A 27,312-nucleotide genomic window follows, 5' to 3' on the forward strand; every position below is an offset into this window, starting at 1 on the left:
GTTGTTAGATATCAAAATTATTTTAAATTTCTAAATATGGCAATGATATGAAGAACAATGATTGTCATTTTCTAAAGATGAATGAAATCTCAAATTTGTGTGTGGCTAGATCTTTCAAAAAACTATTTGTAGATAGAAAAGTAGCAAACATGCTTCATTGTGGTAAACAAATGAAAGGTAACAATTTAATGGAAAAATAAATAACTTTCAGGATAATGTGTTCTGAACTACAGAGTTTGAACTTATAAAGGTTAAGAAAAACTCACAAATTTTCCCCTATAGGCAGTAATTTCATGTTTTAATACAGCATTTAAAATGCAAGTTTTAATAGAAAATGGAAGCAAACCAGAAAAATTTCTCTACACTTACAAACAAACAAACAAAAAACCCCCACAATTTCTTCCTATCTGAAAAATCATGTATGGTTTGGTTACTGCTTCTTATTGAAGACTGTACAGCTAAAAAGGATGAATCTTACTTAAAAATAAATTACGGTTCTTTCTGTTTTAAAAAGCATTATAAAAGACCCAGAGGAGTTATAACTGATGTCTACAAAACCATGGTAATCTGGCCTTAGGGAAAAAACACATTTGTTCACATCATACCATTTCAATAAGGGATCACTGTTAACTCTTATAGCCTGAGAAAACATAAGATATGGGTTACTATGCTTATTGCATCCCAGAATACTTAAGCAGGATTCAAGCTTATTAGATATAAGTATCTTCAAAAAGTTTTCATAAACTATGGAGAGATTATTATAGAAACTAGTATGTTTGGTGGTACATCCCTACCTAACCTGTTGAGCTTGACATCACAGAGGACCAACTAAGCCAGCCCACAACACTTCCCTTGGTGATGCTTTCTCAAAGAGAAAACTGGATGAACCATGAGTCTGACCCAGAATGACAACTCTTATGTTCTTACTGCTGATGATGACAGATTGACTGTAGTTCATGTGTGAACATTATTTCTGAAATGGGTGAAAAAAATGAAAGATGTTACTATTATTTTTCCCTACAGAATAGTTGAAAACTGAGACTAAAATTTTAAGATATATGCTGCCTACTGGAGAGATAGATTTAGTCCTATATCATAATGCTTGTATACTACCAATGAATAACCCATAAAAATTTTATTTCAATAACACTTAAGTAGTTAAACACTGGAATGCTGCTTACATAAAATTACACCCAATCACCAGCTTTGAATAACAAGGGATGAAGTACACAGTCCATGGTCTCATGATTTCCAAAAGCCAATTATACTCATTTATTCCTTTTTAAACTATTTTGCTTTGGGGCTTTTGAATATTGGACCCTCCAAGGAAGTGACCAAGAGAGACACATACCTACAATTTAATGCAACCAAGAAAGTACAGCCTAGGAGTTTAAAAAACACAATCAAATATACATGTAAAGCAGATCTTTGAAAATCAATTATTTTGACAGCCTTAATTAAGAACATCTTTATTGATGAGTATTGATCAAATCAAGCCCTAGCTTTGCATTATTTTATATTCTGCAAACATTAGGGAATAATCAAGGGCAGTATCATATAAAGTTAATTCTGCCATAACAATTCATTGATATTTTAAAACAATGATTTGTGTGAGATGAAGAGTTCAGTACTTGGGCTGGGGTTGTGGCTCAGCAGTAAAATGCTGGCCTAGCATGTGTGAGGTTTGGTCCTCATCACCACATAAAAATAAATAAGTAAAATAAAGGTACTGTGTCCACATACAACTAAAAAAAAAAAAAAGAGTTCAATACTCTTTGTACTTTAAGTATATACTTTTAACAATTACTTGCTTCTTGGTGGTAGAATGTATGTTTTATTCCAAAACCAGACTGAATGAGGCTAAAAGAATTTGATGCACGAGAACTATATTAGGTATAACAAAACATTTTGCATAGAGTACATTCAACAACCTATATCTATGTCATTGGGAGAAAGCTAGAGCTGGATTATTAAATATTACTTCTCTTAAAGATTCAGGACAGCTAGGAAAAAGAAAGACACTATGTGCATTTTCTCTCTTCTATAAAAAGTTGGTAGCAAAAACGAGGATGCAATTTGACCGGATTTATTATATGCCTTTACTTTTCCCTTTTTAGAACATCATATTCAAATCTTATTTTGGTTCCTGGGATCAAAAAAGACTGTACAAGGAAAAATATTAATTTTCCTTCTTCTTTAAAGGGCCTCTACTAGTCATATCACCTAGTTTTAGAAAACAAAAATTTTCCTATTTCCACTACTCTCAAAGAATAATTAGGGATTAAAACTGTATAATAACACACTTTTCCACAGTGTTCTGATATATTTTTCTCAGGGGTACATAACAAAAATATACACTCTAAACTTTGCTTTAATGAAAGATTTGCTGTTTCGAATAATATGAGATGTGGCTTACAATCTTTTATACGACACTGAAAAGTCTAAATGCCCTATAAAGGTAAAAATTTAAACTAATGTAATTTTATTACAAAAGAAAGAGTCTAAAAACCATTACACTTTTAAGAAAGTGCTAGAAAAGTAAAAAGAAAAAAAATTTTTTTTTTTTGCCTTAAAGGAAAAAATTAACTCACGTTACACCAGGATGAAGGTTATATTTCTTTTTTCCAAATCGCGTTTGCTGGGCAAAAAAATCATAACGTTCCGATTTTTTCCACATGTAATAGAATGCTACGCATTCACCAACTGATCTTGTTCGTACCTGTAACAAACAAACCCATTTTTTAAGAATCATCTACTTCTTAATAGTTATTCCATGAAAAACATTTGAAGTCTGAAAATAAACTTATCTTTAACTGATCTATTATATTACATATGAAATAAAATACTGCAGCAACTATGTTGATAGCTTCTTTCTAAGCTTCTATTAAGAGAATTAATACATTCTGATTAATACAACTGATCTTCAGATATTTAACATTCTACTTTTTAAAGGCTACCCCACCATCCTAATAATTTACTACAAAGTAAATGCTCTTTTATTGAAAATGTCTGGAAATGGCATTTAGGTGAAAAATGAATTATGAACTGTTTAAAAATACTTCTATACTGATAAAGCACGTAAGGAATCTACCTTTAATCTCTTTCAAAAGATTCTCTTGCTAGTCCCAACAATAATCCAGACTAATTCAATTTACCTTCTAAAAAGTCTGAGGATATGCCAGTGTGATAAAAGTGATTATAATTATGCTTATGCTTTGTTTACTAAGTCACTCCTGTGCCTTACTGTGCTGTACCTATGTGTGTAAATGAATGGATTCCCTCTCATATAATGTTCAAGACTTGTGGGGATTAACAAATGATACTGACAAAATCTCCTTTGTCATTATTTTGCTTGGGGAATATGAATTAGTGTTTGGAATGTATGGTAATAGTACTTTAACCCATAAAATTTCTGATCCTGAAGCAGACAACTGTTGATACCTTTCCTTATCCAATATATATTTTCTTCCTCTCTGCTTACACTTGACAACTTTGAACCATTTTTCTCTTGAGAATGAAAGCAATATGAGGATTAAAATTAAAAAAAAAAATCAACCTCTTAAGTTTTTTTTTTTTGCCTCAAAAAGAATCTTATTTCTCAGATTTAAGCCAAGTCAAAAAACTTCAACAAAATAAGCCTTCATAATAGATTATGATTAAGATCTGAAGTTTGATTCCAAGTATAAAAATAAAGTCCTGATATTTTCAATGAACCATTATTCTTCCTCAGGGAATTACTGTCCTCTTTTTGTTCACTGAAGTAACTAGTACATGTCAGATGACTTCTATAACATTAAAAGATCATCTTATCAAATGTTTTATAAAGAAACAAGATGTTATTCTTGATGAGACTTAATATTAAGACTTTTTTGGCTCATAGTTTCAAGCCACCTAAAAAAAAAGATATTGTATAGGTAGGGGTTGGTGCTTCTGCTAGTTACATTAGTTACCATTTTAGGGATGCCTTCTACAGGTAATCTAGCATGGTTTGATTAATAGTATTTGAATTAAAGCAAAAATAGTAGAAAAATCTGATCAGAAATGTCCCTTTCATCCATGAAGTAATGGGTTAAAAAAAAAATCAGAAACACACAAACAGCCAATCATTAGCACAATATAGTCCTTTCCTCGAGTGTTGATAATATTTGAGATTATCAGATGATCTGGACACATTAGGGTCATACATTTTTTGATACCAACTGTATCTATCTTTAAGTTATTCTAAATGCTAAGACTCAAAAATTCTCTTTTATTACATAGTCTGCTGCTAATTACCAAAACACAAGGTAATTGGGAATGAACTAATTAATGTATATCAAGATTAAGAAAAATAAACTAATAGAATTTGTAAGTAACTCTTTTTTAGTGAACATGAACTAATTAATGTTAAATATGTTGTGAAACAAATCAAGTGAACACTATCTGATCACAGAAGCATAAAAAAAGAGGACTATAGTAAAATTATAGTCCATAAGGTTAGGCACTTTCAACATGGTCCTACACAAGCTACCATATAAAAGAAAATATGTATAGCTAAGCTTCTTGAATTTGCTAAAAATAATATGATGTTCATAAGCTTAGAGATTAATTTCCTATATTTAAATTCTCAGTCTTTATTTTGTCTGTCCTAATCTCCCACAGAAACAACTTATTTTCCTATACTATCACTGGATAGGTATTATTAAAAATCATACCTGAATTCAGTTGCAATAATTAAACCCCCAAATTTGCAAGTAATTATGAAATTCTTTGGAAAGAGAGACCATATTATCAATATAGAATGATAAATAATCATGCTAAATAAAACTAACTATTTATGGTGTTTATGGTGATAATTTATCATCACCATAAATAGATGCCTCTGAAACATTAAAACAAAATGTGATTTTTAAACCACTCAGGAATTATGCAAATGTAATAAATATTTTAATTGTCAAGAATGTCATGTTAAAAGTGCTTCAAAATTTCAAAATTATTTAAAAGACCCTCCTTAAAACATCTTTTAACAAGAGCTGGAGATGTAGCTCAGTGGCAGAGAACTTTTGTGAGGACCTGGATTCAATTCCCAGTGAGATAGAGAGAGAGAGAGAGACAGACAGACACACATCTTGTCAGAAAACAGCTGTCAGTAACTGCATTACACACAAATACAACCAGAAATTGGTTAACATACTTGAGTTCAATTCTCAAATACTTCCAATAATATGCACTAAAAACAGTCACTTGGCAAATTTATGTCAAGAGGTTTACAAAATTATAATATTCATTATAAAAACTTTAGCATAAGAAAATACAGCAAATTAAGATAATATAATTATTTGGGTTAAACTAACTTACTTTCTGTAAAAATGAGAACATGCATCATTACTTACTTTATTAGCCTGAATCAAATGAAAATCTTTTCCATAGGCCTTCAGCCCTTGTTCAAAATTTCTACATTCTTCCTCAGTCCAAACAGATAATTCCTCTGACAAAAAGGGAAGGGGGGCGGGGACTGGTAAGTAATATTGTTTCAAATGTTGCACATCGCAAACAAAACTGCAAATATAAATCTAACTTTCTGGTAAAAAATGAGGGAAATACTTTATTCCCTAGCTCTAGTATAGATCATTAGAGAAGATAAAGTGACAAAACTCCTGATTTTAATAAAATTTTGAATGAGTTGGTCTCTCTCTCTCCAGCCTCAACTTTCTCCTTAATTCTTCTTGATCCAACTGTATTATCCACTTTCAATTGCTTAAATTTACTAAGTTATTTCTTACTTCAGACTCTGTGCATGGTAACAGGTTGGCTAAGAATTACTCCCTGCAATTGACCTAATACTTATCCCCTCTTTCACCTAGACAATTCTTTTACATGCCAGAAAAAAATATTTTGTTCTGGAAGCCTCCTTTAAAATCCTACTTTCTCCTCAACTAGGTTAAGTCCAACTACAACAGATTTTTTTCTTGTAAGTTGTAGATGAATACAATATGTTTATTTTATTTTTATGAGGTGCTGAGGACTGAACCTAGCACCTCATACATGCTAGGCAAGCATTCTTCCACGGAGCTACCTACAATAGATCGTAATAGCACCCCTAATTCTTCTTGGAAGAACTCATCATAACTATTTCTCTCTCTAGGCTGCTAGGTACCACGAAGGCAGAGACTTTGGTTCAAAATTATACCCTCAGAATGCAGAAGGCCCTCAAATTTTTGTTGAATAAATAAGTATCTCTCACTTGTTACTTAACTATAGGTAAGTAAAGGTGAAAGCCAGATCTACAGTAAAAATCTGCATTTTAGTTATGACTTCATTACTTATGAGTTATTTTAGCCAAGTTACTTTTAGTCAAGAGATCTAAGTCTCACAATTTTAAAGTGAAGGCAACATTTGTTATATTATTTAGCTCACATGAATATTACCAATAAATAATAAATAATAAAATATTTACAAACATATTCTGAGATTATAAGGCATTATATTTTTTATATTTTTCACTTAAATGGACTTTTCTCCCTCCCTATAAAAAAGAAAAGACTTAATCCCATTCCCATAAGGCCTTCTTTAACACTGATGTTGTGCAAATATTTATTAAATCCAGAAAAATCAGTATTATTAAGTTTAGGATATATTTAGGTAAACTTGAAGAGCTAAATTTTAAAATTTCTGCCAAATCATTAAAACAAATAAAAATTTAACATTTATGCTTACCTCTAGCTGCTTTTACATTAAATCTTAATCTTCTCAATGCTTCTTCTGTATCAAAATTACATTTAACCAATTCATATAAAGCCTAGAAAAATAAAACTTGATGTATGATCCAGACTATGAACAGTTCAGTTCACTGCTATAATTTCTTAAAGACTTTTCCAGTAGTTATCTATCTTTTCTGAATAGTTTTAGTGAATGCAACATAGCGCCAAAAAAAAAAAAAAAAAAAAAAAAAATGAACATGAAGTCAGTGTTGATATTCTAAATGGGTAGAGTAGAATATATAAGTACTCTTAATTTGTAGCCATAGAACCCTAGGAATTTAGAAATTAAAAAAGAAAAAAAAAACTGATAAAAAAGATATAGTAGGTGCCGGTCTTACCACGTATATAAATATCTCAAATGAGTATCCCAACTTGATAATATCCAGATTCTCAAGGATAGGCAAAGGTATTTTTAAAAGTGTATCAAAAGTACGTACAGGCAAAATAAAACATCAAGATTTTTTTTTTTTTTAAATTCGAGTTGAAATCATTCCAATGTAGTAAGTATGGTAAAGTCTTACACTGATTATAACCTCAGATTCCCTGTTAATAATAATATAGGAGTTTTGGGGGACACAATTAACAACAATGAAATGAGATGAAAAACATTTACATTTATAAATGTGTATGGCTAACTTATTTGGGAAAAATTCTAAAGTTGTTTCTTATTCATGTACCTGTTCATTGTCTTTTATGTGAGATCCTTCAGGAATTGCTTCTACACCTTTCTCATCACCCGTTCTTCTAGATGCATCCTTAAGAAATACAATTACTTTATCTTCTGGTAGGTACTCAGGGTCCCACAGGAGCTGATCATCATTTTCATATACTAAATTAATAAAATAAAATGTTAATGAAAACTGCCCAAAATTGATGAGTTTGTATTGAAACATATGATTGAACAAATAGCTTGTACCTAAGAGCAAAATGCTGAAAACTAAAAAGTAAAATGTGGTCTTACTACTTGTCTTCACTTCTTTCTTGGGTAATATTTACAGCCCAATTGAATTAAGCATTCTACACAGAGATAAGGAACTGTTTTATGGGCCCTTCAGATATAATCTGACCTTCCTTAAGTTTCCCAAATTCCAAAGCTCTCTTCATTTGAATTCTGCCTCCACCACTTACTACTTATATGACCCGAGGCAAGTTACTTCCTCTTATCTGTGGGATAACTATAACTCTATCTTGTGAAGGTATAAGAATTTAAAGCACTTTAAAACCGTTCTAATGTATGAGAGCTCAATGGATGTTAGCCGTGATTATTTTTGAAACAATGTCAGAAAAATGCTCAGCAAATGTTAACACTGGTTATTTTTTGGTGGTGAGATTTGGAGCAATATTTTTTACTGTCACTTTCATATTTTTCTACAACTATCAACAACGTATTATAATGTATACATATCACTTCCACGAAAGTCATAATTTAAAAAAATCTGTTTTATCATTGTTTCCACTGTTAAGATTAAAGCCAAAATTTCATCAAAATTCAAAAAATAAAAGAAGGATGGAGCTGGGGATGTGGCTCAAGTGGTAGCGCGCTCGTCTGGCATGCGTGCGGCCCGGGTTCGATCCTTAGCACCACATACCAACAAAGATGTTGTGTCCGCTGAGAACTAAAAAATAAATATTAAAAATTCTCTCTCTCTCTCACTCTCTCTTAAAAAAAAAAAAAAAAAAAAAAAAAGAAGGATGACCTAAACCAGACTATTGGAATTTTAAATGTCAAGAAGTTGAAAACATTGGAGTTATGAGAAGACAGCATTTTCGAATTTTATTTTGAACAAAATGAGAAAAATGAATTCTACATGTCAACCTACATTCATATAAAATAATAAAAAGTATCTACCAAAAAATGTTGAAAACAGAAAATTAAGAAGGAACAGTCATAACACAGATTATAAAGAGTAAGGCATCTTAGGAGCCAAGAGAAGAGTGTTTCAAAGGGTGGTTTCAAAGACTGATTAAATCTTACTGAACAACCAGGATGAAAACTGAAAAAGTTACTAGATTTATTATCAAGGAGGTAAATATTGTAAGAACTGTTTCTGTACTGAGGTGAAAACAGAAGCCACAATGGAGCAGTCTGAAGAGTGAATGGAAAGTGAAGAAATAAAGCAGAAAATTCTTACAGAAGAGTTTGGTTGTGAGGGTGAAGATACAGCACAACAGTTAGAGGGGAAGTAGAGTTGTAGACAGTTTTTATTAGATTTTAAATGGTTTTTGTCATTTAAAATTCCAGACATGTGCTGGGGATGTGGCTCAAGCGGTAGCGCGCTCGCCTGGCATGCGTGAGGCCCGGGTTCGATCCTCAGCACCACATACAAAGATGTTGTGTCTGCTGATAACTAAAAAAATAAATATTACAATTCTCTCTCTCTCTCCCTCTCTCTTAAAAAAAAAAAAAAACCTATTAAAATTCCAGACATTTAAGGAGCCCACTTGAGAGAGAAAATTTAACATCAATAATTTTATATTATGAAAAGGAATTAACAGCTAATTATCCCCTATGTACCAAGCAATATTTTAAGTGGTTCCACATAAATTACCTTGTCTTCCAACAACACATATATTTCCTTAAAATTTTCTACTTTTTTTTGTGTTCCCCAAAATAGATACTCTTCTTTAAAGTACAAAGGTCAGTATCTAGAAATTTTTCCTTAAAAAACATCATTCTTTTTCTAACTGGCTGCTATAATTCTAGTTAAACTCTAAATGGTAAATATAAAAAATTCCCACAAGAGTGAATCTGGAGTACTGCTCTTGATTTCTGTTCTCTTCTCAAGTCTGTTCTTCAGAAACAGCACAATATAGATTACTTTTATTCTGGGGGTGGACAAGGCTATTTCAGAAAGTTGGGTCCCTGAGTCTCAAGTGCTCTCCCAGCTAGATCATCCCATTTAGGCCTGTGACATAAACACAAACCACCTGGAAGATGTTTCTGTTATCTGGGGTCATGGAATATAAATATAGTCTTACTTAAGCCAAGTGGACAACTTGCCATCACCAGATGGCACCAAATCACAAAAGTCAGACTCTTGGAATTGTGGCTAAACACAATAGGCTAGCCCTGATGAATTTCAAAAACCTTTGAATAATATACTTCATTTACACAATTACAGTGAACTCAATAATGACCATAAGGTGAGAACAAATGACATTTACAAAGAGAATAAACCTTTACTGATTCCAGACACAGACCAAACGATCTTCCTATTAAATTTACACTTAAATAAAATATGTAAGCTCTGACAACAGATTCAATAAAACATAGGCAATAGGAGCCTTTAATGAAATGTGTTATGGAATGACTAAAAATTCAAAACTCCACTCTTATGATAAAACACAGCAAAGACCAAAAGAGAAATAATGTCTGTATGTATAATAAGATGGGAACAAAAAACCATCAAAAGAATGGAAAAAATTATTCTTCATCATAATTACATTAAATGACATAAGCCTGCTGGATTTTAAGATCTTAATCACTGAAATGTGACACAATCTTCTGAAACTATTTCATTCTAAATCAACTGCCACATCTAAACAGAACTTTTAAAAGGCAAGCACAAATATATGCAACTATATTACTAGAAAACACGATCTCATGTGATCATAAAATGACTGAATTCAGAAGGCAAGAATTCACTAGTAAGTTGAGGCAAGTTGAAGAAGTACTCCTGCTGTCTGTTAAAGATTCTGACTCTGTAGGTATGAAATAGGACCCCCAGATTCTGCATTTCTTATGAATTCACAGATGATTCTGATGGTGCTGGTCTACAGACCACACTCAGCAAGGCACTGACATGTCTCAGTCCAGCTATTTTATTTTCCCCAATACAATTTGAAAAATTGATGGTAATCAAATTAAGCTTGTTAAATAAGCAAAATGGATCATTGAAATAATTTCACAAAATCCACCATGTGTGGCTGGGATAGCAGGGACTTCATGCAAGAAACTGGAGGGGGTTACTATGCATTCTGACCTGAGAATGAAAAAAAAAAAAATGACATAGGAAACTGACAGACCACCACTACAAAACTATAAATGAACTTTCACCATCTAGGATACTAATTTTCAATGAATAAATGTCTACTTATTAACTGCCAGTATCACTAAAAGTATTTCATTTTTAATGCGTAAGTAAAAATTCTATCTAATCCAATATAATAGCTAGGGATGAAAATGCTGATCTAGAACCAGTACTTTGGTGTAATAATGGGGTACACAGCAGAAATCACATTTTTAAAATGTAACAATAATGATTAACTGACATGGCCTTTAAGTTATGTAACTTTTTCCAACAGGTTTAATAAACTGCCTGTTTTAACAATCCTAGTATAGGTTGAGCATACCAAATTGGAAAATCCAAAATCCAAAATGCTCTGAAATCTGAAATACTCTGTCCCAAGCAGTTTGAAAAAGGTATATTCAACTTGTATCAATTAAGAGTAATGCATTTATTCACTTTTCTAGTTCAGTTACTTAAGAAATAAAAATAAGAGCCAGATGCACAGAGCAACCTGTATGTAGTTCCAATTACTCAAGAGGCTTAGGCAGAGGATCACTTTAGCCCATGAATTCAGCCTGACAATGAAACAGTGAGATCCCATCTCAAAAAGAACACAGAAAAATAATTCACACAATGTTATTTAGATACAAGTTACATGGTCCTTTTTTACTCACTACTTAATAATTCCTGGCCATCTAAAAGTTGTCATGTAAGTATGAAAACATAATGAATGCTCCTTTTCCTTGTCTTTTCCACTTTCCTAAACAGTCCATCATTTTCAATTTATCTAGTCCAAGTTTTTCAATTTTGGCACTGACATTTTTTTTTTTTTTTTGGTTTGATAGTACTTAGTAGTGAGGGGCTGTCCTGTACAACGTAGATTGTTTAACATTATTCTTTATCTGGTCTTATCACAAAACCACAGTGTTTATTCAGTTTAGCATGTGGGAGAAACCATAAAGCATAACTGAAAAATACCTTATGAATAGTAGGATATTTTTTCATTTCTTTCAGAATTAAACCTTTTCTCTTACGGTCTGGATAGGGCTTATAATACCCCAAGAGTCCCAGGAACAGATAAATGAGCGACAGGCAAGGGCAAACTAGAGTATAAACTCATCTCTGGTCATAGTGATTTCCTCTGGTCAGGTACACGACTCAAGCTAAGTCAATAGGGGATCTCTCCAGGACTTCTGCTGGAGTTCCAGGGGATGAGGTAATCTCATTTTTGCTGGCTCTCATGCTATAAGTAAAAGTTCCCAACAGGCATCTTAGACTGCCTGACAATAAATCAAAAAGGGAGCACAAGAGCTCCCTAAATCCAGTTGTGTTTGAAGCCAGATCAGCAAAGATTTCCAGTAAAGCAACCCAGTAATTCTGTTTGCTTAAAATAATTGAACTGGGGCTGGGGATGTGGCTCAAGCGGTAGCGCGCTCGCCTGGCATGCGTGTGGCCTGGGTTCGATCCTCAGTACCACATACAAACAAAGATGTTGTGTCCACCGAAAACTAAAAAAAAAATAAATATTAAAATTCTTTCTCTCCTCCCTCCCTCTCTCTTTAAAAAAAAAAAAAATAATTGAACTGGATTTTTGTCACTGGCAGGCAAAAGGGTATCAAATGTCAACTGATGCTTTCTGAAGACTGGCTGGTAAAAACTAAATATAATGTATAAGACTAATAATGCCACTTACTAAGCACTTATGAGCTTGTTCTTGTTCAGAAAATTTCACCTGTAATCATCACAAAACTCTATAAATACATATTACTGTTGTAATTTTATAGATAAGGAGAAAAATAAATAATGTATCTAAGGCCAAATAGTTGGGTACTGATCGAAATTACAAACTACATATCCAGTTCTGATAACACCATTCTGTACCCAATTATTAATTCATATACCAAATGTTTTACTAAGTGCCTATGTAGTAAAAATCAACTAATTAGCAATAAGGATACACAGATGGATAAACAAATGGTTATAATATAGTTGGCCCTCCATATTTGTAGGTTTTGCACCTGTGGATTTGACCAACTATGAATTGAAAATATTTGGAATTAAAAAAAAAACTGTACCAAGTATGTACAAACCTTTTCTTCTTGATATATCTGGTTAAATGCAATGACATTATATTGGGTATCTGGAAGTAATCCAGAGATAATTTTAAAGCATATAGGAAGATGTGCATATGAAAAATGCAAAAACTATGACATTTTATATAAGGTACTCGAGCATCTGCAGAGTTTGGTTTCCACAAGGTCAGGGTGAGGGGGTGTCCTGAAACCAACACCCACACATAGCAAGGGATGACTGTATAGAGTATAAATTATAATTTACATAAATTTAAGAAAATTTTAATGGTAGCTAAGGAGATTTTGTAACCAAAATAGATACAGGTTCAAAGAAGCATGCATGAAATATGACTGTAACTAACAAATGTTTAAGTGTTTCTATTAGAAAGAATATCCAAGGGCAGAGAGGAAAAAATGTGTCAGTAACCCTCCAGGATAATCAGGAGAGTGGTTTTCTGATACTGATAAAAAGGAGAATTCTGCCAGGCATGGTGGTGCACACCTGTAATTCCAGAGACTAGGGAAGGCTGATGCAGAAGGCTTGCAAGTTCAAAGCCAGCCTCAACAACTTAGTGAGACTCTATCTTGAAATAAAATGCTAAAAGAACTAGGGCTACCTCAGTGTTAAAAGCATCCCTGTGCTCAATTCTAGTAGCAAAAAAAAAAAAAAAAAAAAAAAAAAAAAAAAAAAAAAAAAAAGTGACTGCTGATCTATATGTCATATAATCTCTACAATAAAGATAAGGGGATATCTTGGTTTGGGGGACACTTTTATTAAAAAGTCTAGGTTTATAGTAAACATGAAAAATATCCTACAATTTTATTTTTCCATAAGAATGCACTAGTTAACACTATCGTTTTGACAAGTTTTATTTCTAATTGTATAGAATACTTTACAAAATGATTTCCTGGGCTCAGATTGTGTACAGAGGTACCATAAATGAAGACAAATTCTGGGCATCCTGATAAAAGCCTGCATTTTCAGAACTTGGCATCTGAGGAAAGGCCCTATACCACAGTGACCCCTCCAAAACAAGGTCACTCTTCTAAGTCTAATCTTCCATGCAAATTCCAATATGTTCAAACTCTTAAAATGAGAGTGCTTCATAAACCATATCTTTTCCTGAAAAAGAATCATGTGTATCTGCTTTGAAAATAGTGTTAAAAAGAAAAGAAATCCATGGTACTAACCACTACACAAGTAAAGCATATATATTTAAATTAAAAAAAAAAAAAAGTAAATAGGGCTGGGATTGTAGCTCAGCGGTAGAGTGCTTGATTAGCATGTGTGAGGCCCTGGGTTCGATTCTCAGCACCACATAAAAATAAATAAAGACAGGTTATTGTGTCCAACTACAACTAAAAAAAAATTAAAAAAAAAAAGTAAATATAAAAGCCAATGGATGATTCATTTCTGCACACAATTAAAACATGTTCTCAGAATATATGCACAGAATTTCAACATATAACAAGTCCTATATGTTACCAGAATTTGAAAAGTGAATGAAAGTGGTAAACATTTAAGTGGCCTATCAAAACAAAATTTATGTCACAAAAATTTACTGGCCTCTGGTGTTTCCTTGACTGCTTTGAGGGTATATACATTTTTAAAACATAAAATAAGTTTTTGGAGGGAAAGAAAATAAGCAAAAGAAAATAAACTGACAAAAGACTTCCTAACTCTAAAGAGTTCTGTACATAAAGGTGAAATGTGGAAAAGACTAAAAACAAATGAAGAAAAATGTCAAGTTTTGAGAGATGTTACACTGTATGAGCTCATTTAAGAAAATAAATTGTATTTGCAAATCATTTTAAAAACACAAATACAAAAGTCATCTTTTTCAGTAACATAAGTTTCAAAAGCAAATAAGCTTTTTTAAAAACAAAAACCAAAACACAGTTGTTTACTCTCCAGTTTATTTTTAAACCTTTGATACAAAGTAGCCTGTTTTAAAAAACTAAATTTAAAATAAATGTTTATGTGTTTCCTTCATAAGGTTAAAAAAGATAAAGTTAGAGCATTTAAAATATTAAATTTCTTTCTAAAATTTTTGTTTTAAAAAATAAATAGTTGGGATGCTTTAAGTTACTTAAAAACAAAAAAGCATTCACTTTTTGTTTTGCTAGACTTATATGGGCAAAACTAGAAAACAGTAGATTATAGTTCTTAATTATAATACAGGGCTCTCATTCATAAACCAATGAGGTTATTTAGTAGGCTGTCAAGTTCTTAGCTCTTTTTAAATATAAAATAACAGTTCATCACCTTAACAGATTAAGCAGCTATGTAAGTTCAGTACAAACTCACCTTTTTCATTTTCTTTGTATCTACAAATGCCAACTGGAATTTCTGCTTGAAACATGGAGCCCACCATAATCTCCTATTTTAAAAATAACATAAAACAATAGTCAGAGCTAGTAACATAGATTTTATATTCATTTTCTAGCTTAACCATCTTCTTGAGTAAGCTTTCCTTGGTTTCTCTGTCATAAAACACAGATACAACCAATTAATTACCTCAGTGCAGTATTGTGAAGATGAATGAGTTAATAATAGATAAGAGCTTGGATATGATTGGATGAATATATTAGCAATAACAATGGGGTGAAATGCAATGTAGACCATGAACAAAAAATGAAAAGTGAATTCTATATTCAATTAATCAGATAATCACAAAACACCTGAAAGTACAGCATTTCCTTCAAGAGTATCTATATTTAAGATAGTGGTCTTAAAATATGGTATTTGTTTCAGGAGCATCATCAGCATTCCCTGGGAAATGTTGGCAACCCAAATGCTTGCGTCCCATGTCATAGCTACTGAACCAGAAATGCTAATGATAGAACTCAGTATCTTAACACACTCTAGGTGATTCGGAGATAAACTTAATTCTGGGAAGCAGAGCTTTAGGGTTACGGAAGTAATATAAAAGTTTTGTATAAAGCTCTGTTGAGACCAAATGGATCAAACTCCAAACTAAATGGATAAGCAGGTTAGTGTCTAACTTTTATTAAATCAATATAAAATTTAAAAGAACGTCCATAGAATCAGAATTAAATTATCACAGGAAATCTGGTAATCAAATCTATATAGTCCTATCAGATTAGGTGAAACTGGCTATTCAGAAAGGCAACTGAAAATCAACACTAATGAGATTTCACAACTCATGGGAACCAGAGTTGAAGATATAGCTCAGTTTAGAGTGCCTGCCTGGCATGCACAAGGCCCTGGATTCAATCCTCAGCACCACCAAACAAAACAAAACAAAAAAACAATTCATGAGAATCAAGATTACAAAACCCCTCTTCTGACTAGTGGCAAAATGATGGAAACAAACTAATTGACATTTTCAAAATAAAGTCTAGGGCAGGACAGACACAAAATCATGGTTTAGGAAGTTACTTATCTCTTAGGATTTGAAAAGTTCTTTCCTGTTATTGTTATCCCACTGATGTTAGAACTTCATTTTACCTATTTTAACTCCAAAAACATACTATATGTAATAGTTATTATGGTACCTATAGAGGAAATCCAGTCTTTCTTATGATTAGTTTTCTAAAAATATTGTACAGAACAAAATTTTCTCTGCAATTATATAGGAATTCTCTTTTTTTCCTGCTATTAAGAGAGTTTTTTATTGTCATTCCCTGTACCTATTTTTAACTTTAGTCACCCATGCCTACCAAAGAATAGTCAAGTTATCAACCCTGGCAGTGCTTGTAAAAATATCAATGCTTGGATCTGTTCTAGACCAATTAAATAATATATGGATAAAGGCCCTAGTGGTGTTTAAAAGTTTTCCAAGTGACTCTTAACATGAAGCCATGATTGGGAATAGCTGAGCTAGTATGAAAACACCATACTTCCTTTTGTCTACTAAGTTCAGAATATTTCTTTTCACCTGCTTTGTTCTGTAGTGATATAGAAAAGAAGGGAAATTGCATTTGAGGTCATTATGTGCCAGATATCTTATATGTAACTTTCATTTACTCTCCATCAAGTCCCATAAGCCTGTCATTGTTATTCTCAAATAATCTATGAACAGATGAAGCTAAAAGGAATTTCTTCAGGAACACAGAATTAGTAAGTTCTATAGCTACAACTTAACTCAGGTTTGACCTAAAAGCTATTCTACAACCCTAGTTCTATTAAAATCCAACTTCATCTTATAAACCTTTAAAAAACAAATCTCTCAATCTTGACATTATTTGCTATAACAAAATTATACTGAAAGAAATGATCTACATTTGCTATAGCCTACTTTATTATGTAATTTTTCCTGAGGAGGAAATAACCCCCCAATAACAAAGGTTTCACCTCTCCTAAGTTCTCCCTCTCTAAACTTCTGTTCTTCATTAACTACACTAGTTCCAACAGGTAGTAATTTTTATGATCCTTGTTTTTTGTCTTCAGTTCCATCACTCACTCCGGTTAATTAAAACATGCTAGGATAATTGCCCTTGAGCATTCTAGCCTCCAGTGATATCTCTTTTCTAACTTTTACATCTTTTTTGTTGCTTTCATTCAATTTAACACTTAATATATGTACTTATATAACATGTTCCAAAGGATGTTCCTCCATTCCTGAAGCAAAAAACTAAGCTTCTGGAGAAAAGTTCTTAATATCTATGCAAATTACAGGTATTCAGTCACTTTCTGAATGCACAATCTATGCTTTTCCAACTCTTCAGACACCAATAATTACTCAAAGTTATCTAGCCTCTATACCTTTGCTAACAGATACAATATGTGTCTATGTCTATGAGAAATGTCCCTTTGAAAACCCATAATTAGATCAATTCTGGCTGAAGCAAGAATTTTTAGGTGGTACAATCCAAGCACATCTGACTACTTCCCTCTTTCCTACAGAAACTCTAAAATGTTTCCCTATTTTAATCATCAAAAGGATCAGCTCTTTTTAAAAAAAAAAAAAAAGATTTTTTTCTAGAGAAAAAAAAAATCTAAACAAAAACAATGAAATGGCTTGAAAGTATTAACTGATTTAAGAATCTTGACTTTTCATAGTTCATGCATTAAATTTATAATCAAACCCAGGAAGACGAAAAACAAAAAAGTCAACTAGATTTTTTTTTTTTTAAATAAAAGAGGATATATCAAGCAAATATCTTTCAACAAGATAATCTATGAACAAGGTCCTCTATTTCAACAAGAATTACGTCATTTCTTCTATGTAAATGATTTTAACCAAGTCCATGTAACATTTGATAGATTTTCTTAAGAGGTCAACTTCTCTGCAACAACTTAAAATTAATTCTTCAACATTATGGCTAATTATATAATAATATATATCCTGTAAATAAAAACTACTTTAGATTCCTTTTAGAAATTGACTTATTTGTGTATATACAGAAGCCAAATGTTTCTTTACATAATAGCCTTATCAATTACAAATAACATTAAATTCAATCATTCTGAGAGTTTTCCTTTTATAAAATGATACAGAATGAAAATTTTGCAATTTAAACTGTCAACATTTATTTAACAAATATCAAAGTTCCCACAGTTGTTTTCCAATATATATACCTTTAAAAAGTCATATGTGATATTTATTACAGGGCAATAAGAGCCTAATTAAGCATCAGTTCAGGATTAGTTCAGAAATTTTGATTTCTAAAATTGGTTTTTTAGTACTGACTTGCTTAGCATAGTCCAATTTTTTTTTCCATATTATCATTTTATTTTATAAAAGACAAGGGCTGGGGATGTAGCTCACTGGTAGAGTGCTTGCCTAGCATGTGCAAGGTCCTGGGTTCAATCCCACGTATGACTCAATAAAAAACAAAAACAAAGAAGACCTAAAATGTTAGGAATGGTGGCCCATGCACTCATACGTTTAATCCCAGCAAAGGTGAGGCAGGAGGATAGCAAGTTTGAGGCCAGCCTGGACAATTTAGTGAGACACTGTCTCAAAATAAAAAGGGATAGGGATGTAGCTCAGGGATAAATTATTCCTGGGTTCAATTCTGTAAGAGTTAATCTGAACTGTAAACTTGATTAGATTCTGGGTGTTGATGAGAGTGTTTCTACAAATGATTAGCATGTGGAACAGTGAACTGGTGACCCACCCAAAGTATGTAGTACCAACTAAAAGTTGAAGGGCTTGGATGGGAACAAAAGTTGGAAGAACAAGGAAGCAGCAGCAGATGCAAGCTTGATTCTTCTTGAATAGCTTCTTGATTGCTGCTGTGACATCAAACTCTAGTTCCTTCACTCACTCTTCTGAGGGACTACCCAGCTTCTGGCTGTGTAAGTCAATCTAATATATCTCCCTTTTATACTCACATATATATGCTTATAAATAAACAAATAAACGTCCTGTTAGTTCTGTTCCTCTAGAGAACCCTAATACAAATCCCTACTACTCCTCTTCATAATCACATATATGTGGTTATTACACACATACACACACCCCCATCCACCCATCTATCTCCTGTTGATTCTGTTCCTGTAGAGAACCCTCACTAATACAAATCCCTAGTACCAAAAGAAGATTATCTGACCATTTTAAATGGAAATTTGAACATTTACCAAACGCTTACCTGTCACAAAAGGCTGACACATCAATTTTATCAAAATACATAATAAAAGAACAATTACATTTGGCTTTTTAAATATTGATTTATCTAAGTTTTGGGAAAATATGGTTCTATTTACCTTTTTCCAGTCTTCTGATGGAATATAATCCTCATCTTCTTCAGACTCTTCTTCTATTTCACTATCTAGAATAAATAACAATAGTATAAAATGGTTAGTTATTCTGTCTACATCTATGTGTCTTTAAAATAATTTTACATTTAACATAAAAATTTAGATATGTTAAAAGGCATATGCTGTGTTAGGCCAAGATATTTTTAATCAATATTGCTCTCTCACCAAAATAAACAAATAAAAGCAAATAATAATAAAAAAAAACCCATAACTTTTTAGGACAAATATATTCTCAGGAAATGATTTCCTATAAAGACTTCTGGAAAACTGTTTTAGAGTCAAGATAATTTGCTTCTAATCCTCATTCTGCTACCAACAGCTTTGTGATGGAATAAATTACATTATCTCAATTTCTTAGAGTCTAGATAAAATAGTGGTTTCCAAACAGTGCTCTTGGAAAACTAATTTATTTACTACAAAATTAGTGCAATAAGGTGGAACATGTGCAATAAGGGTTATATCTGAAAGACCTCAATACTCCCAACCTCCATTTTATTCAGAACCGGCAAGCTGTTGTTTGTTTACATTCTGGAGTAAGAATGCATTTACACAAAAGGGTAAAAAATAGGAAAATTATTAAAGTGTCAGTATTTTCTCAAATCTAAAATGGCACACAATGTTCAAAAAGATATTACACATAAAAATAACGTAAGCCTGCCATGGAGAAGCTAAGATAGGAGGTATATGTATAGTCTCTACATATCTATCATAACTGAAATACCAGATTAGAAGTTTGAAATAAGTATTGTTCAAAGAGGCAGAGTAGCCACTTAGCATCCTACTTTTAATCAAACATTGGCAAGTGGATCTTGATTTAACTTAAGGGAAAAACAACATTTTCCTTAAAGAAAATTAATTATTTCAGTAACTAATATCTTCTTGCACTAACACTTTCACTTGGACCATCTTTGATTAAAAACTCACAATTATTATTTCACAAAAATTATAATTAGCAGTACTAAGTTCACTTCTAAATTAAATGTGTAACAATCAATCACATAAAGTAGTAGCCATGTTTAATTTAGTTATTTCCTTACAACATTTCATGAGGTTATTTTTCTTCACACAATTTTCTTCCTTTTTAAAGTACTGAAATTTAGACCATAAACAATCTTATAATATTGGCAGCTGACTTATTCTTATCAAAAAGCTATCTTCTAGAGTAATGTGGACTTACAATGAAACATGGTGGACTTAGATGAAACATACAAATATGTTTCTACCTCAAGATCAACCACTTCTTTAGACCTGGGAGCCACAAGGGTAGACAAAGCAATGTACTCATGCTCTGCATAATGACCTTTAAGTCAACAACAGACTGCATATATTATGGTGGTCCCATAAGAGTATATGGTGATGTAGCCACTTAGTTCATCTAAGTACACTCTTTATGTTCTCACAACCAAGAAATTACCTAATAATAATACATTTCTCAGAACATATTCTAGTTGTTGGGAAATGATACTGGCCAAAATTATCTTGTTACATTGTGTGCATATATGAATATGTAATAACAAATCCCATCATTATGCACCAATAAAAAACAGGAAAAAAAAAGAATGCATCTCATTTGTTAAGTGATACATAAGTATACCTAAAAAAGGCTGAGACAAAAGGAAAAAAGGAAAACTAAGAGAAAGAGTACAAGAAATAAAAGGAACACATCCAATGAGGTAGTACATGATATAATAATTACTATATAGTTACTGACAAAAGGGCCTTAACATTGCTAAACAAAGAATCTACAATAAACTCCATTTAATTTTGAAATAGATATCAGAATAAATGAATTCAAACAGAATAGTGAAAGACACATTAGAACCATAGGTAATGTTTAAAATAGTAAAAATTATATTTCAACTATATTAAAAATATCACATACTTGTATCAAAATATTTACATCGACGTGGGCGAATTATTTCCTGGGCATCTTGAGAAGCAACAGATTGTGATGGATCATCATTGGAAGACTGAGTTTCATCCTCCTGACCTGATGAATCCTTTATATTCTCTTCCTATGAAATAATAAATTTATTTAAGATGTAAAGAACACAGTTGCACTGCAGATGGAACACCATGGTGTTCAAAGTTTGTTTTAAATATAACTAGAAGACTAAAATAAACTAGTAGCAACATGATGCTGTGGTTTGGCCCTTGGGATAGGAAAAAGAAAATTAGTAGAAAAATTGGCGAAATTCAAATAGTCTACGGTTAACAGTACTATATCAGTGATTTCTCAGTTTCAATTAATCTTTATTTAACATAAATTAAGGGAAATTGGGTGAAGAATGCAGAAACTGACTTTTTTTTTTTTTGGCAATACTGGGCATTGAACTCAGGGTTACTCTACCACTGAGCTACATCCTAGCCCTTTCTATTTATTTTTGATTTTTTAATTTAATTTTATTTTTTTGAGCTAGGATCCTGTTAAATTGTTGAGGCTGGCCTCAAATTTGTGATCCTCCAGCCTCAGCCTCTCAATTTGCTGGGATTACCAGTGTGTGCCAACAGACCTGACTGAAGGGTAAAGAAACTTCCTATGGCAATTGTGAACCTCTTCTTACATCTAAGATTATATTAAAAAACAAAAACAGAAAAATGAACACACATTGCCAATTTTGCTTTATTACTTAAAAGCAGTAACTTAAAAAAAATTTATGTAAGCTCATATATGATTGAGAAAAGGTACTGAAAAGGAATATGAGATTTCTAATTGCTGTTTATTATTATATTATAAATTTCCATAATATTTTAAAATTTAACATTCAATCTCTTATTATACCTAATTTACAAACCTCAAAGAGCTTTGGATTTTTGTTTCAGTCATCTATTAAGGGTCTTAGAACATATATCCTCCATCAATAAGAAGGCAAATACTGTACAGCGTATAACCTTACCTTATTTTCCCCACTGCAGCCACTGTTGTCGTCATTATCAGCATCTTCATCATCTTCACCCTCCTCTTCTTCCTCTTCTTCCTCCTCATCTTCAGGTAGTCGAACAGTACTATCATAACCATAAAGACTGAGAAGTTCATGAATTGGCATGTCGCCTTCCTAAATAAACCAAAATAAAAGTCAGTTTCTGAAATTGGTGATTTCTTATTTGTAGACTATACCACAACTATACAAAAGATAACATCAAGAATTTTCAAATAATAAAAGGTAAAATATTTCTAAAGCCTAGATCCTAAAGTCTTTTAAATATTCCTATAAACCTCATCAATTATAATTCCAACCAAATCACTGAAAAATAGTGATAACATATGCAGGAACGATACTGAATATATTAGTTACATAACAAATATATGGCTATCATAATCCAGAATCATTTACTTGAGCAACCCTTGCCATCTATGTTATGGAACTCTTACATTATCTCCATTTCATAGATAAAAGAATACAGGTAAACATTTCCTTCAAAATCACAAGTTACACATCATGGAGCCAGATTTAAATTGGCTAACTCAAAAAGTCCATAAACTTATGAGTACACAATGGTGCCTCAGCCAGGAACCTTCTTTAATCCTCCCAACAAACAAACCTTCTGTGGATGAAATAGATATATCCTTATTCAGTGAAATAATGCCAATTTTCTGTAGAAGGTGCTCAACTCTAATCAGTAATGAAGTGATATAAGTATCAGGATAACATGACAAAATTATGATTATAAAAAGTTTAATCATAATTATTTAAACACCCCCCACACACACACACATAAACACACAATGAGCAAAAACAGAAGTGTTGGTCAGTTTAAATCTCAGAAAAATGGTACTTGTGAAATAAGACATGTTTTATATTTCCCCAGCATTTTGTGCCTTACTTATGGAAAGAAATCAGTTCAACCCATGTGCTGAACACATTGCTCAGAGACAATGAGTATGTCAGAATGTAAAATAAAACCTGATATTATCACATAGATAACAAAAATTAACCCCCATCATCAGGAATCCACACTCAGTAAGTAATCTAACAATTATAATTTGAAACTCTTTCTTTTGGGGGGTTGTGTACTAGGGATTGAACCTAGTGGTGCTTTAACCTTTTATTTTTTTATTTTGAGACAGGGTCTCACTAAGTTGTTGAAGACATCACTAATTTGCTAAGGCTAACCTCAAACTTGCAATCCTCCTGTCTCAACCTCCCAAAACGCTGGGATTTCAGGTGTACAGCACCATACCTGGCTTATAATTTGAAAATTTGTTACAGGAAAAAAATACCAATTGATACTTCTATTTCCCATTGTAAATGGAAACCAATTTGTAATCCTGTATCTGAAAGAGAAACCAAGGATTTGCAGAAGGTATAACCTGAAAAGTGGTAACTATCATGTAAGATATTGCCACTCCAGCGGAAATGACCAGTTGACATACTTAACTGACAACTTTTACACTATGGTTATGTACAGCATATAGTGTTTGAGGTGTTCAAGGATTTGGTCTATGCAGATCTGGCCCATGTACCAAGGATCTGGTATAGGACATTGAAACTGGCCAATCAGGAGTCAGTACTTAGTAAAACAGAACTTCAAAATCAAGAGGAAGAAAGAAAAGAAAGATACAGAAAAGGAAAGTTTTATACACAATAATAAATAGTTGTTATCAAGTATCTCTTATGTTCCAGGAAGCTATGATACATGCTTTGATTTCACCTTCTCTCTCTTAAGCAGTCAGAACATTACACAATCTCATTAGATAATCTTAAAACAAACAAACAAACAAACAAACAAACCTAGAAGGAGTGTTTGCTACCTTTATTTGCAAATGAGGAAAACAAGCACAGACAAAAAGAGTGCACTGAGATAAAAACTTTATTGTAATACCCAGACCTCCTAATCCCACCTCATATAATATTAAATTCACCTTGCACCCCAAATTAGAAGCAGGTTCAGTACCTAAGTTACTACTATGAACAAGAGTCACTAATGCCACCAGTATGAATAAGAGCCAAAGCAGGAACGACTAGTAGAGTGGTTTGCAACTAAGATTTATATAGGCTTTAAGAATTCATGAAGATCTTGTTTCACATTTAGCTTATCCTCAAAACCATCCAAATGTATGTTACTATTTCCCCTAATTTTTATTCATGTTTTAAAATTCAAGATGATCGAAGTCTCACTATCTTGAACTCACATTTCTTATCACAACCTCCCAAATAGTTGGGATTACAGGTGTACACAGCACTGTGCCCAACTACCTTCAAATTTTTAAAACTGAATTAACATATTTTGAGAGACCACACAACTATTTAAGTGGCAGTGCTCTATTTTGAACTCATCTTCTAGACTAGAGTAAAACACTTGATTTACTCTAAGATATAGATTATCAAATAAATATCCTCCAGTTCTCTATTGTTGTTCTTATTCACAAGACCACCTTGAAGGCTTATTAAAACAGGATGCTAGGCCTCACCCAAGTCTCTAACCTAATAGGACTTAGATGAGGTGTCTAAGAATCTTTCTTTTTTAAAAGTCCCAGGTAATACTGCTGGTACTAGTATGGGACCACCTTGAGAATCACTAATCTCAGAGGTCTAGTATAAGGTATCAGCTAATCAGCCTTTCCAGTGAAAGTAGTAAGGCTTGAATATTTTCTTTAATAATGCTTATCACCATTTTGTTACCCTACAAAAGATTATATACTAACTGAATATTCCACTATGAAGAACAAAGAATGTCTGACATCCATGATCTCATCAAAATTTTTCCCTCTTGCATGCAAAGATAGTGTGACTCACTGCATAAAAATTCATTTCTCAAAGAAAAATTTAGCAATCCTTCCAATATTGACTAAGTGAAGAACAGAAAGGGTGAAAAGTGGCCTCAGTATAGTGCATTTGAAGGAGAACTATTTGAATTAGAAGAAAACAGTATAGAACTGTGACAGAAAAAAGACAGGAAGTGGCAACAGAAACAAAAGTGAAAAATCAGGTCAACTTGATTATAACAGATACACTTTACAGAAACTAGCAAAAAGAAATTAATTTCAAATAGCTACACATTATTGAAAGATCAGTTATAGATAAAGTTAGGATTGGTATTTTTGTTTTTAACCTGGTTTCTCTAGGGTTACTTAGCTAAAAGGAAGTGTTATACTCATGAACTTTTTTGAGGTATGATGTTTTATTGTTACTGTTAAATTAGAAATATTGTTTTTAACTCAATTTCACTGATCACCAGAGAACTGCAAATCAAAAACCACAATGAGATATCATCTTACCCCAGTTTGAAGGGCTATCATCAAAAAGAGAAGGGAAGACATTACTGTTCGTGGGAATGTAAATTAGTATAGCCATTATGGAAATCAGTATGCAGGTTCCTTAAAAATCTAAAAAAAGAACTACCATATAACTCAGCAGCTCTACCACTGGGTACACATCCTAAGGAGATGAAATCATAAAAAAAAGATATCTGCACACTCATGTTCATTGCCACCCATGTACCATTCACAATAATCAAAATATACAATCAGCCCAGATATCCTTCAGTGGATGAATGGATAAAGAAGATGAGAAATATTTATAGAATACTATTTGAACATAAAAAAGAATGAGATCTTCTCATTTACTGCAACAAGTATGGAATTAGAGGTCATTATTCAGTCAATTAAGAGAAATATGCAAATTTTCATTTATGGAGATTAATAAGGACAGAAAGAAATAATGGTCACTAGATACTGAGAAGGGGATATAAGGGCCCCAAATCAAAATATAGAAATTATTTTTGTTTCTTCCTTAACACAGTAGGGTACCTTCTTGCTAAAACAATCACATATATTTCAAAATGATTAGGACAGCATGAATTCCCAACACACAAAAATGACAACTGGCTTAAGAGAAGGAAATGCTTACTGCCGTGATTTGATTATGATATACTGTACACATCTACTGAATGACCATAATGTACCCCATAAATATGTACAAACATCTCAATTAAAAGAACTGTTTGTATATGTGTATGTGTGTATATAAGATAAACAGAAATACATAAAAAAACCTGCAGAGGGATAGTATACAATTCTTATTTTTGACTGGACTCAGAAGTAGAATCTCTTAGAACAGTCTGCGTCTCTTGACAATCAGTTCCTCTTGTTTTTCTTTAACTTCCTTCATTCTCTTGAACATTTATTATATACTGTATACTCTTTCTTACATTTCTTAGCACACTGTTTACTTAGAGCAATTCATCAGTATTTGTGTGCAGATAACAAGATGTTAACTCTTGGATGATTTGGTACTGAATTTCATACATTCTTTGTTTACGGAGTGTCTGACAACATATGATGGCCATCATCTTCAGACAGACTGAAAAGTTCATAGGTTTCTCCTAGCTCTTTTAGACCCCAGGCAACAATGTACAGCAGTATTCATCAGTCCAGACATGTCCTTCTGTCCTTTTTTTCAATAACCAAGTTGAGAATGTTCAGATTGTCATCCATGACTCAACTGTGAACAGATTTGTTTTTTTCTCTAGTTTTCCTTGGTCTGTAAATAGAAGTAACCCTTACTCGGTAGTAGGCAGACACAGTATGACCCAGATAACTGGTGCTTCATGGTTTGCTTCTGGAATGATACCAGTTAAAGAAAGACAACTGTCACAAGCAGTGAATCTGGGAGATTTAGAAACTGACAGCACCAGGTGACAAAAGTTGATATGAAAAAGGAAAACCAGAAAAGTAGAAGCAAAGAAAATATATCTTGGTGGCCCTGGAGCCCCCAAGGCCTGGTTACCCTTAATGAAATCCCTTGGATCTTATGCCA

At 32.5% G+C, this 27,312-nt stretch overlaps 1 protein-coding gene across 9 annotated transcripts in view; it reads right to left on the bottom strand.

The window, feature by feature from the left end:
* Positions 1–27,312, bottom strand: part of MIER1 (MIER1 transcriptional regulator) — a 60,292-nt gene that overhangs the window by 6,985 nt on the left and 25,995 nt on the right. For all 9 annotated transcript variants that reach the window (XM_081305944.1, XM_081305946.1, XM_081305938.1 and 6 more), the window contains 8 exons: positions 22,450–22,608; positions 21,435–21,567; positions 19,499–19,563; positions 15,131–15,203; positions 7,418–7,569; positions 6,697–6,778; positions 5,373–5,467; positions 2,592–2,719 (listed from right to left, as the gene is read on the bottom strand). In XM_081305944.1, coding sequence (XP_081162070.1) covers positions 2,592–2,719; positions 5,373–5,467; positions 6,697–6,778; positions 7,418–7,569; positions 15,131–15,203; positions 19,499–19,563; positions 21,435–21,567; positions 22,450–22,608 — 887 coding nt within the window. The remainder of the gene's footprint in view (positions 1–2,591; positions 2,720–5,372; positions 5,468–6,696; positions 6,779–7,417; positions 7,570–15,130; positions 15,204–19,498; positions 19,564–21,434; positions 21,568–22,449; positions 22,609–27,312) is intronic.

The sequence above is a fragment of the Spermophilus citellus genome (genome assembly GCF_964194105.1).
Source record: "Spermophilus citellus genome assembly, chromosome: 9".
In the NCBI taxonomy this organism is placed as follows: Eukaryota; Metazoa; Chordata; class Mammalia; order Rodentia; family Sciuridae; genus Spermophilus; species Spermophilus citellus.